The sequence below is a fragment of the Ursus arctos genome, unplaced genomic scaffold (assembly GCF_023065955.2).
Source record: "Ursus arctos isolate Adak ecotype North America unplaced genomic scaffold, UrsArc2.0 scaffold_15, whole genome shotgun sequence".
Taxonomy (NCBI): Eukaryota; Metazoa; Chordata; class Mammalia; order Carnivora; family Ursidae; genus Ursus; species Ursus arctos.
The window spans coordinates 56,913,657-56,927,002 of NW_026622819.1; the positions used below are offsets into that span (position 1 = coordinate 56,913,657).

The following is a 13,346-nucleotide window of genomic DNA, read 5'->3' on the forward strand; positions in this document are numbered from 1 at the left end:
TAACTTGTTTGTTTGGGGGCTTGCACGTATGTCTGTTGAGAACATATTTCGACAACAATCTGTCAGCCCAGTAATGAGGGTTTGCTAATGAGGCTCCCGACAGACACTTTTTATTTACAAAGATGACAAATGCCACTACTTGGCTGTGCTTGAATCATTCCAAAGGCCAGTGGACTCATTATAGTCATCAATACTTGCTACACTGAGGCTCATTTTGATCAAGGGCTGTGTATAATTTGGACTTCTGTTAATTGAATCATTTTTGATGTTCTTGCAAAGGGAAGAATCTTTTAAAATTCCTGTCCTTTTACCCATCTCTGAACTTGTCTGTTTTGTAATGACTAACTTTTGCAAATCACATATTAGACACCATTTGCTGCTGTTAAAACTGTGGGTATGATTTTAGGATGTTTGCCGAACTCCCTCAGCCTTTCTGTGTCTCTAAGGCAGAGGTTGAAACATGCACATGAACACAGGGCCCAGGCAGGTAATGGAGATAAGTGAAAGGCTGAGTAGACGCTGGTGAGTTGGAGGCACCTGCTTTGTCTAATGGGACCAGCTGTGCTTCACCATCAGCCAACTGTGGCTGAGGGGAAGCCCTGGCCACCATCCCTGGGCCTCCTATTTTTTCAAAAGGAGGAAATTCACATTGTTGTGTGAAATGCCTGTCTTTTTAGATGCTTTTTGGAGATGTTGGCAATGAATTCAACAGACTGTTGAAGCCTAGGGGCTTCCAGACTTGGATCTGTACCTAAGGTCTAAAGCACTTTGCAGTAGTTTCTTTGCTAGTTAAAAACAAGCAGAACAACAACAAAGAAAACCAGCAATAAACCAGTAGGAATAGATAAGAGACCTGTTTATTTTCTCTTTGCAGATTGGTATAGGGGATACCTCCTAAAGCACAAAATGTTACAGGTAAGGCCAATCTGTTTTTATTTGAAACAGTATTGGATGTCTTTCCATGAGGCTGCAATCCCTTTGGGCAATTATCTCCCACCATAGCTCCCCAGCACACTTGTCTCAGTTCTCTTCCCTTGTGTCCTGTGCCCTACACGTTGGCACTTGCTGTGCCTCAACTCCCTTCCCTTTAAGGCTAACCTCTGGAGCTCTCTTTTCCCTCCGACTTTTCCTGATATGCCAATTACATATGATTTCTCCCGTGAGTCCCCATGGAATTGTGCATGTTTTTATTTGAAATTTATCTTCTGCTGCCTTTCTCCAGAGTTGTTTGGGGGCATTCAACATTTCCTCACCTCACAGAGAAAAGTCCAGTCCCTGCCTTCAGGGAGTTCACTTGTTCCAACTCCGTATTATACCATCGTCTCCATGAGAGCTGCCACCTGTTTTACTGGTCTTATTGCTCATGGCGTCTAGTGCAGAAGCAGATGCCTCCAGTGTGCACCCTGGTTAATTTATGAAGGAATTTCCAAGTAATTATTAAGCTTCTCTTGTTAACTGAGCCAAGCTTAGGGGACAAGGAAATAAGACACTTCTTCCTTCCTCCCTGACATGCTGATTGGGAAGCATGATCCTACTCTGCTCTCCAAAGAACAATAAAGTAAATTCATGGGAAAATAGGTCTCATATCAAAATAGCCCATATGCAACCAAGGATGCTGTTGCTTTAGGGCCTAACGTTCCAGCTGTTCATGACTGTGAAGGGTGACAGCTTTCCTGGAACTGGGCAGGACAGGGGAGAGACAGAGCGCCTTGTCTCACTTAGAGTGAGTCTTTCATGTGCTCTTGTCTTGTCCATCTGGTAGGATGAGTGTGCACAATGGGACTGGAGCATCTCTTGGGAATCTAGGGCAATTATGGGATCTAGAACAACCGGTAGAGCATTGGTGAGAAGTAGAAGTAAGAGAATGAATTATTCCTGTAAAGTCTGAGGGTTTTACCAGTCAGTGGTTTTTGGGAAAAACCATGAAGGCCTGGGGTCAGTTGTACCTGTAAGGATATGTCATTTTATTTTATTTTATCTTATTTTATTCCTAACAGGGCATTTTCCCTAAATCCTTTATCCACATCAAGGAAGTGACAGTGGAGAAAAGAAGGTATTTGTCATTCTTCACAGACTTGACCCTCCCACGGCTCACAGATGTCTCTGTCCTTTTTGCTTTGAAAGTCTGAGTTGGCAGATGTGAATGAGCTGATCCCCTGCTCCCGTGCCCACGTTCATTTGTGTGTCTCCTTTTCCTCATGCAATGGGAGATCTAATCCACATTGATTTCTGTTCAGATCTGATTCTGAGGGGGTATTAGGAAGTTTGGAGAATCAAACTTTTCACCGGCAGCTGCCTTTGAACTATATTAAAGTCGATTAATCCTGAATAATGAGTTGAAGGGCCCACCCCAGTGAAGGAGAACATTAAAAAGGAAGTTCCTTGCATTTGCATAATGTAATTGGTGTGGCTATTGGAGGCGGTTTAGTCTCCTGCCAGCAAGGCCCCTCTCAGCAGCTGCAGCTTAATGTAAATTTGCCAACATTTTATCTTGTTAGCACCTGGGTCTCAATTTCACACAATTTTGTCTCCCACCTTAAATAGAAATATCGAGAACATCATTCCTGCAGAAATTCCTCTGGCACAAGAAGTGACAACGACACTTTGGGAATGGGGCAGCATCTGGAAACAGCTCTACGTGGTGAGACTCAGAACCCTGCTCCCTGGGATGGAAGCTTCCTTTGGTCTTTGCTTTGGTTCAGATCTGGAATTTGGCTGTGAGTAGGGCAGGCCAAGGTAGCCTCAGTGACATAGTAGAACAAACAGTATAAGTACATCAAGGTCCAGAGAGGTTAGGTAACTTTCACAAAGCCACACAGCGAGCTTGCAACCCAGTCATAATAAATGGGGGTCTGATGTGATCCTTTGGTTTTAAAACTAATGCAAAAATTTTTGTTAAAAAATAAAGCTTCCTGTCATGGGACTCCACATTTTAATAAACCCTGGGGGTTTTGATTTGTCAGTCTGCTGACAATACCTTGAGAAATACTGTTCTCATATATTAATTAACTAATGGCTATTGTCCTTAGATCTATGAGGAAGCTTTGACCCTGGAAAAACAAAGGGCACATTTTGTATGTATTTTCCCTGTATTGAAGCAAATCTAATTTTAAATCCTCCTTTGATGCTTCTAAAGCTCTTAATGAAAGCAATTAGTTAAGAAAACCATTAAGCTTAGAGTGAAAATGTCAACCAAGACTTACTGCATCTCTGTTACAGCACTGCGCACACCTGCTGGCGTACGCACGCTATTTGTAGACTTAACTTTTATGGGCATAAATGTCGACTCCCATGCGAATACTTCATAATATACGGTAATTGGCACATCTAATTCTATAAGTTTCCCAAAAGTTGTTAGGAAAGTTAAGGGGGAAAACAGTAACTTGAAGCTCAAGTGGTTTAATTATTCATCTCCACTACCCTTTTTTAAACATCACATACACCTACACCGTGGAATCTTGGTGTTTTCCCTTAAGAAATCTTTGAATATCAAATCCATCGTGCCCTTTACCCTAGTAAATACAAGAACCTTAAACCTCTGGTATTCCAATACCACCTTCATGATTCCTGCCGTGTCTGCATACCACCTGTATAATATTTACTTAATACCTAAATCGGCTCCCTTTTTAGTAAACTTAAATAATTTATGTAAGAAATTTTACAGCATGCCATGCCATTCCAACCACAATTTCCAATTCTCCAATACCAGCCAGATGCCCCATAGTTCAATTCAATTCTAATGCTGACTTTCCAGAGTCAGTTTTAGATTCCATAGGTTTAAGAACTCAAACTACAAGATTGCCCTCACTGCAGATGCCAGTTGCAAGAATCGGGTCCCCAGGCTACCCACACTTCTGTCCCAACTTAGTACAAAGTCTGGGGTTCATCATTCCTCTCCACCTGCACCTCAGGTCTCCTAATTCCCTAGAACAACTCACAGAGCTCTGGAAAGAGCTATACTTATGAGTACTGCTTTACTATAAGGGCCACAATGCTGGGGCGCCTGAGTGGCTCAGTCAGTTAAGTGACTGCTTTCGGCTCAGGTCATGATCTCAGGGTCCTGGGAAAGAGCCCCATGTCAGTCTCCCCACTCAGTGGGGAGTCTGCTTCTCCCTGTCCCTCTGCTTCTCCCCCTGCTCATGTTCTCTCTCAAAAAAAAAAAAAAAATCTTTAAAAAAAATGTTAAAAAAAAAAAGAGGCTACAATGCAGGAACAACCATATGGAAGAGATATACAGCTAAGGGAACTAGGGTGGGGGTGAGCACAGAGTTTCCATGCCTTCTCTAGGCATGCCACTTTCCCTGCACATAGATACGTTCACCATCTGGGAAGCTCCTTGAATTTTGCTGACTGAGAGTTTTAATCAAAGTTTCATTACATAGGCATGATTGATGAAATCTTTGGACATTGGTGATTGAGTTCCATCCTCAGCCTCTCTCTGCTCCTTGAAGGGGAAGGGTGAAGGAGTGGGGCTGAAAAGTTTTAACTCTCTAATCACATGGTAGGTTCCTCTGGCATCCAGCTCCCCATCCAGAAACTATGAAGCCCCCCCCCCCCCCAAGAGTCATGTCATTAGCATAAACTCAGGTATGGTCAAAAGGAGCTCATTATGAATAAGAAAAGAGGCTCTTATCACTCAGGAAATTCCAAGGGCTTTAGGAGCTCTGTGCCAAGAACTAGGGACAAAGAACAAATACATACACACATATATATATATATATTTTTTTTTCTTTTTTTTGTTATACCACACATGCTTTCCCAAATGGAAAGCCAAAAGTGCTTGGCATGATTAGAGGAACATTATTCAAATAAATACAATGAAAACAGGCGATGTTATTAAATGCTTGCTATAGTACCTGTCAAAAGCTCTGAGCTCAAGACGTCTTTCTCCTTATTAAAAAAAAAGAATTGACAAATTGAAGAGGGGTTAAAGACATATTACCATGAAACTACACCTTTCTCCTTCCTTTCTACAGAAGGATGGAAGGACAATCACCATATGGGTCTGTTATTTAATGTTGGGTCTTTGTATCACCAAAAGCCATCGTGTCCCAAAGGTTGTACACGTTACACTTGGAAGAATGTTGCCCTAGAAATAGGCCTTTATCACCAGAAAAATGGTCCTGGTTTCCAGCCTTAAAGGGCCTGAGCTCTGGAACCTGTGTTGCAGCAGATATTCAAGGCATTTCTGCTCAACGAGTATCTTTTCTAATGGGAGTCAGAGATTACCCTTTCTTTAACCAAGAAGTGAATGGGATTATTACTTTCATTTCTGGAAGTCTCTGTGGCCCAGCGGGAGGTAAAATATATGGATGACGGAGACTACGGCCCAATCCCTTGGTAGCTGGGTAGGGGCCAGGAGAGATGCTCACGCCATGGCCCCTGAACATGCTTGACTGACTTTGGCACAGTTTGTCATATAGATGCCCACACACCCTTGGCCCAGGTGACTGTGTATTGTTTCCTGTCTTGTAGGCCAGCAAAAAGGAGCGGTTTATGCAGGTGCAGTCCATGATGTATGACCTGATGGAGTGGCGGTCCCAGCTCCTCTCAGGAACTCTGCCCAAAGACGAGCTGAAGGAACTGAAGCAGAAAGTCACATCCAAAATTGACTATGGCAACAAGTAAGCCTCTCCTTCCTTGGAAAACATGCTCTCTTCTAAATACTCCCTGTTTTCCCTGTCTCCCTCCAGAGAAACCTGGTTTCATTTTTAGATGCATGTTTGCCACTTTCTATTTGGGAGAAGGCTGTTACCTACACGGTGATTGTGTGCCTTTCTCATCACCCCCGTGGGACCTAGGGACTTGCAAGGGGAGGGAGGGCTTGCTTATGCAGTGGTTATTACTGGACTGAGAGATTTAAGCCACTCATTTAACCTACTTCTGAGGGGCTGGGGAGCACAGTCATGCTGGTTCACTTTTGGCTTAGTTGTCATTTTATTCCTGCACTTACAAAACTCTCCCTTAAATCCCGGTGTGAGACTTAATGTCCCTTCCCCCATCCTAAATTATTCAAGCCACATGCTCTCAGCTAACTCATATGCATAGTAACAAAAGTGTTTCCTCCAAAGGGAAGAAGCAGAAAGTGGTTAGAGTTTGAATGCTTTGAAGTTAAGGGGAACATGAGACAATTTTCTGAAGCAGGACAACCTACTGATAATAATGGTAGTAATAATAATATTACAAGTAACACTTAATCTGAGCTTATTATGTACCAGGCTTGATCATACGTGATTTACATTCAGTGTCTTATTTAATTCTTGTAACAACTCTATGGGGCATGCAGTTTGATTGTCCGCATTTGTTTTCAGATGAAGAAACTGAGGCCCTTAAAGGAGTCAAGTAATTTGTCCAGAATCACATAGCTAGTAATGGCAGAACCAGAATTTAGACCAAAGCAATCTGGCTCCAGAATGGGCCTTGCTAATATGCTACCTGGATACATTTGAGAACTGTAAAGCCCTCCTCTCCCTCCTGGTTATTTGGATGCCCTCCAAATCCTACTCATTTGCTTATTCATCCCAATAACAAACATGTATCGGACACCTATGATTGGTCGGATACCTTGCTAGCTATTGAGGCTGTGGAAATAAAAGTTCCTGTCTGCTAAGGAACCACAGTCTGGTTAGTAATGAGCTACAAACAAACTGTTGGTATGTATTGTGATAAGTTTGATGGCTTGTGAGACAAGGGTACTCTTAATTCAACTTGGAGAAGGAAGTTAAGGAAGGCATCCTGAAGGTGGTAACCCTGAGGAGAATTTTGAAAGATAAAGAAGTATTAAGTAGACCTCCCCCCCCAAAGGAAGGTAGGAGTGCATGAGAGAGCATGGCAGGTATAGAAGATTGTGAAATGGGTCAGAAGCCTGGGCCATGAGGCCTGAGGGGGAAGTAGAAAGAGCCCCTTCAATGGGACATGAAGGAAATTTCCCAGCAGCCAGGATTTCTTGCTTTTGTCATATGCACTAGGAAGAAGACCCATAAGCAACAGGAAAGTCAATGGGTTCAACTTACAGCTGCTTCCCATCCCAGGAGCACAGTCCCTCTGCTGGTTCCCCTGCTGGCAGCTGGCAAGCACGTCCAAATCTGCTTATAATGCACATCATCCCAAAGTGACAGGAAGGGTTTGCCACACAGCTGCTGTCACCATTGGTGCAGTGATATCGTTAGCTGAGTACAGTCTCAGCTGGGAGTGTGAGTATTGAGGGAGTTTTGCTGCTTTGCAGTAATTGCATCTGTGACCTTCAGATGTTGTTTCTTCATGGGGCTCCTAAGAAAAAAGGCCAAGGATGGAAGAAACAGTCACTGCTCATAGGAAGCCTTCTCTGATTTTCCCTCACCCACCCCTGGCTGGGTTAGGTGTTCTTGTAGGCCCTTACTTACCCTCCACAGTAATCATCTCCTTACTGGCCTTTCTCCCCTGCTGTGATGGGACCTCTGTAAGACAGTGGCCATCTAATTCATCTCTCTGTGTTCGGAACAGGGTCTGCACACGGGAGGTGCTCAGTGAATGACAGCTGGATGAACCCATTAATGGCAGTGATGGGAGAAGGAGGAGGAGAGGGTCCTCCCCAAGTCAATTGTGGCTCTGCAGCATTGTCTGGACTAGCCCTGTACTTTTAGTTTCAGTCACTGCCCTTTGGGGAAGTGAGAGGCGTCCTTGGAAACGGAGGCCCTGAGCTAGGGGGCCCTTTACTTCTTGCCTCCCTTCCCTGATGACTTAGCTGGAAGGGAAGGAGATTTGGACACCTTCAGTTATCACTTGGTGTCTTTGGAGCTCAGAGCTCTGATATTTGGTGGATGGCTTCCTGAAAGCCAGAAGGCCAGACCTCTGGGCAAAGCGTCAGGAGCTACGTGAGGTGCATTTCCTCACACTGTGAGAGTCAGGGAAGCATGATGGGAATTTAGTGCTGGAGGACTGACCAGAATCAGCCTATTTCTCCCATGATTCACTTTGTTCCTTCATTCAGATATCAAACTTTTTTTATTATAATAATATTTTTTATTATATTATGTTAGTCACCATACAGTATATCCCTGGTTTTTGATGTAAAGCTCGATGATTCATTAGTTGCGTATAACACCCAGTGCAACATGTGATACGTGCCCTCCTTACTACCCATCACCAGCCTATCCCATTCCCCCACACCCCTCCCCTCTGAAGCCCTCAGTTTGTTTCTCAGAGTCCATAGTCTGTCATGCTTCATTCCCCATTCTGATTACACCCCCTTTCTTTATCCCTTGTTCTTCTCCTACCGATCTTCCTAGTTCTTATGTTCTATGGTAAAACCATATGATAATTGTCTTTCTCTGCTTGACTTATTTCACTTAGCATTATCTCCTCCAGTGCCGTCCACATTGCAGCAAATGTTGAGAAATCGTTCTTTTTGATAGCTGAGTAATATTCCATTGTATATATGGACCACATCTTCTTAATCCAGTCATCTGTTGAAGGGCATCTTGGCTCCTTCCATGATTTAGCTATTGTGGACAATGCTGCTATGAACATTGGGGTGCATATGGCCCTTCTCTTCACTACGTCTGTCTCTTTGGGGTAAATACCCAGTAGTGCAATGGCTGGATCATAGGGTAGCTCAATTTTTAACTTTTTAAGGGACCTCCACACTGTTTTCCAGAGTGGCCGTACCAACTTGCATTCCCACCAACAATGTAGGAGGGATCCCCTTTCTCTACATCCTCTCCAACAATTGTTGTTTCTTGCCTTGTGAATTTTTGCCATTCTAACTGGCGTAAGGTGGTATCTCAGTGTGGTTTTGATTTAAATTTCCCTGATGGCTAATGATTTTGAACATTTTTTCATGTGTCTGTTAGCCATTTGTACAGACATCAAACTTTTGTTGAGTACCTGCTAGGCCTCGGGGACACAGATATTACAAAATACAGCTGCTATATCAACAACAAAAAGCAAGCAATGATAATAATAACTTCCTGAGTGGTGACTATCTGCCAGGGGATGTTTTAAGCACTTTCCATGCATTAACTCAGTTAAATCTCATGACAACTCTATGAGGTAGGTAGGTACTATTATCATCTCTATTTCTCAGATGAGGGAACTGAGGCTTACAGAGTGATTAGGTCGTTTTGCCCCCGATGACTGAAATTTGAACCCAGTAGCTTGGCTCCAGAGTTCAAGTGCTTAACTATTACTGCATCCTATTGCCTCCAAGGATGATGTAGATTAATATGGGAGAGAGAGAAGTGAACAGACGTTGAGTAGGAAGTCATGCCTTTCCCAAGAGCAGAAAACACCGACAAGAGGGAGAGGGGAGGCAGGGGGTGGCTGACACCTGTCCAGAATCTAACAGGACTAGGGGGAATTATTAGGTAAAGAAATTGAGGGTGGAGTGTGGGGTGGAGATGGGAGCGGGGAGAGAATGTGGGAGGAGCGAGATTAATATGAACATGGAGAGGAAGGCAGACAACTGCTGGAGCCTTGAGGGCCTAAGCGCCAAATCAAGGAGTTCGGATTTGTCCAGAGGATGGTCAGGAGCCACAGAAGGAGCCATTCCTGTTTTCATTACCATTGAAAATTTTTTGGTTTTGAAAAATGCATACGGTGGAGGCTTCTTCCCCTACCCTTGTTTCGGGTTCATCTTATTACTTTCTTGAACAGAAGAGAGCAGTGTGGGGCTACTTCTGAGGAGAAAATGTCAAAATGCTCATTTCTCCAAAGTAAATGGTCTGCTGTTCAATTGGGAGACAGCCTCTCCTGACCCTGGATTATGGGAATCCTGACAGTTCTGGCCTGTGACTACTAAAGCTTCTGAAATTCCACGTGAGACCGGTAATGGGCAAGCTCCTTGGTCTCCAAAGAGTGAGGAATCCTCAGATGACTCCTCCAAGTCCCAAGATAGCTGGACCCTAGAGGATGTTTTATTCATTCATTTTAGAACTGAATCCACTTTGATAAATTTTGAAGAGAAAGAGCTAGAGAGATGTTGGCATTAAATTATGTATTGGCTATGCTCCATCTTTTCTGAGGTCACACGAGTCTCTGCTCAGCATTAGTTGAAAGCATTTATTCCCCCTAGCATCATCTGTCCGGCAGCATGGCTGGGCAACATTATGAATCATATCTACTTGGAAGTTAATTTTCTAATGAATGTGGACAAACGGGTGAACCTTGGCTCCTTTCTGTTTGCATTTGGATGAGATGAAAGGTGTGCTTCTCAATCTGGTTCTCAAATAAGAGATGGAAACAGTCTCCTTCATTTGTCCTTGCTACCCTTTCAGAGTCTGGTACTCAGTAAGGGTGCCTAAGTAGGACCACGGTTGGCCTTCTCAGAGTCTTCATCAGCCCACTTCCCCTACCTTCTTTGTATGGATAGCTGAGGTCCTCCGTCTCAACATCAAGTGAGAAAGCAGCTTCAAGTCCAGGCCTCTGCACACCTACCCCTGGTCCCTTAATCCAGTACGCCCTTAAGTGCCTCCCATCTAGAAAGTATACCATAGAGGTTAAGAGTGCAGACAGGATGCCATATTACTTTTTAACTAGTTATGTGACCTTTTCATGTGTCTGTTAGCCATTTGTACAGACATCAAACTTTTGTTGAGTACCTGCTAGGCCTCGGGGACACAGATATTACAAAATACAGCTGCTATATCAACTAAAATATCAATTAATTAACCCCCCATATCTTTGGTCTTTTTTTCATTTGTAAAATGGGAGTATTAATAGTACATCAAATGCATTAATATACATAAAACATTTAACGTATGTGAGCTTACCACAAGTGCTATGCATTTGCTGTTATTAGGTATCATTGATACCAATCAGAATGGCAGATGCAGTTGAAACAAATCAATACCAAGTAGGGGAAAGCTTGTGGCCTGGAAGTCAAAGAGCTAAAGAGCAAGCTTATATAATAACAAACAATATATCTGAGATTTTTCCCCAGCAACTATGTTCAAAATATTGTTTTATAGATAACATATGAATACCTTCTCTGTTATATATCATATCATATCATATCATATCATATCATATCATATCATATCATATCGTATTATATTATAAAACAGCTTAAGATAAGGCACATGGCTCCTTTAACCCCTCCAACCCCTCTTGGTCCCAGGGTCCTACCCCACCTCACAGGTACCCCTGTTCGTAGTATTGGTGGTTCGGCACTCTTTGTCCAGACCCTTCTCTTTTTTCTTTTCGTTCATGTACATGCACCCTGGTAATAGATACTGGCTCATTTTATTTGTTTATATAAACCTAGTGTATGCATTTTTTCATACTTTATTTTTTTCACTGAGATATATCATTAGACATATTAAAGCTATATTATATTTATTAAGCACTGCTTCATGGAATTCCATTACAGGTCACAGTTTATTTAGCTGTTCTCCCTTTGACAGACATTGTGGTTTTGTTCAACACTTTGCTGATGCAAGTAACGCTGTAACATACATCCTCATTCAAATGCGGCTGCTTCTCTGGATTCACTAGTGCAGGAAATATACATTTTAAGAAAATTTAATATACACTGCCATAGTACCACCCAAAGAGGCTGAACTGTACCAGTATGCCCCGTGGTTGTGTGCAAGGCTGTTGGTGTAGAGCTGTTCCATAGAAGTCTGCAATTCTCAGAGACCAGGTGAACCTTCTGGTATAAATTTCTCACCAACCTCTTAAAGCCTTAAGCCTCCCCTGATTTATGCTCACCCTCTGTTTTTGCTTTTCAGAATACTTGAGCTTGATCTGATTGTCAGAGATGATGATGGAAATATCTTGGACCCTGATAATACCAGCGTCATCAGCTTGTTCCATGCACACGAGGAAGCGACTGATAAAATCACAGAGCGCATCAAGGAAGAAATGGTGAGCTTTGTAAAATAGACTTTGGCCAAGCGAGACAGTCATATAGCACATAATAAACTTCAAATAATAGGCTAATTAACCAGAGTCTATACTATTCAAGGAGACATCTGTTCTATGACCTGAGATTATCAGTAACCACATGCATTGTATTGTGTTTTTGTACTTGGGTCTGTAATTCGCTCTGCATCCATCCCACAGGTAGTTTAATGCAGGGCAAGTTTCCTGTTCTCATGGAGATTTTATATTCCAGAGAGGGGGAAAGAAGAAAGGCAATAAGAAGTAAATAAATAAATGGACGAATTAATTCCAGATGGTGATAAGTCCCTAAAAGGCAATAAGCTAGGGTTATGTGAATCAGAGTGAATCAGGAACTATTTTAAAAGGTACCATCAGGAAAGGCCTCTCTCAGAAGTGACATCTGAGTTGACACTTGAATAATATGAAGTCACCAAGCCTGGGAAGATCTAGGGACAAAGTGTTGTAGGCAGAGGGAACAGTAAGTGAAAAGGCCCTGAGGTAGGACTTTGTTCTGAATGTTCAAGTAGAAAGGCCAGTGTGGATAGGGCATGATGAGCAGTGGGAAAGTGTAGGCAATGATTTGGAGAGATAGGGAGCAGCTCCTGCTCCCTGAGGGGTCACAGAAAACAGTTAAGATGTAATCCCAAGTGTGGTGGAAAGCCAATGAAAGATTTCAAGCAAACATAATTTTTTTTTCAAGATTAACATAATCTTACTTATGATTAAAAAAATCATTTTAGCCACTGTGTATTACTTGAAAATTTATTTTTAGTTTTGTTAAGATAATTTTCACATGGAATTAATTCATCATGAACTATAGTCTACTGAATCTTACTAAAATATAGTGTTGAGCGAACTCCACCATAATCACGATATCAACAGTTGTGTCACCCTGAAAGTTTCTTTGAGTCCCCTTGTAGTTGATCCCCTTTCCCAGTGTCTAGGCCCAGGCAAACCCTAATTTGTTTTCTGTGATTACACGTTTGCCTTTTCTGGAGTTTCATATAAATGAAAGCATACGGTTTTGGTGTTTGACTTATTTTACTCAGCGTGATGTTTTTGAGGTTCATGTTGTATATATTATTCTTTTCCTTTTTACTGCTGAGTTGCTATACCATCAAATAGTTGTCCATTGTCGGACATGTGGGTTGTTTCCACCTGGGGCTACATAACTAATACTGACAGGAACATTTGCAAACATATGCGCGGACATATATTTTCATTATTTTCGAGTGATACCTGACAATAGAATTGCTGGATCCTATGATTTGTGTATGTTCAACATTTTAAGATACTGCCATACTATTTCCCAGGAAGGTTGTACATTTCACATTCACATCAGCAGTATATGAGAGTTCCCGTAGCTCTGCATTCGTTCAACACTCGGTCTTGCCAGTCTCTTAACTTTAGCCTTTCTAGTGGTTTTGTGGTGCTTTCTTATTGTGGTTTTAATTTGAATTTCCCTGAATGACTAGTGATGTTGA

At 42.4% G+C, this 13,346-nt stretch overlaps 1 protein-coding gene across 5 annotated transcripts in view; it reads left to right on the top strand.

Moving 5' to 3' along the window:
* Positions 1 to 13,346, top strand: part of DOCK2 (dedicator of cytokinesis 2) — a 406,900-nt gene that overhangs the window by 31,124 nt on the left and 362,430 nt on the right. For 3 of the 5 annotated variants that reach the window (XM_026510947.4, XM_057312309.1, XM_057312312.1), the window contains 5 exons: positions 875 to 915; positions 1,998 to 2,053; positions 2,545 to 2,641; positions 5,476 to 5,624; positions 11,709 to 11,844. In XM_026510947.4, the coding sequence (XP_026366732.1) occupies positions 875 to 915; positions 1,998 to 2,053; positions 2,545 to 2,641; positions 5,476 to 5,624; positions 11,709 to 11,844 (479 nt within the window). The remainder of the gene's footprint in view (positions 1 to 874; positions 916 to 1,997; positions 2,054 to 2,544; positions 2,642 to 5,475; positions 5,625 to 11,708; positions 11,845 to 13,346) is intronic. The other 2 variants (XM_057312311.1, XM_057312310.1) reach the window with 1 other exon arrangement.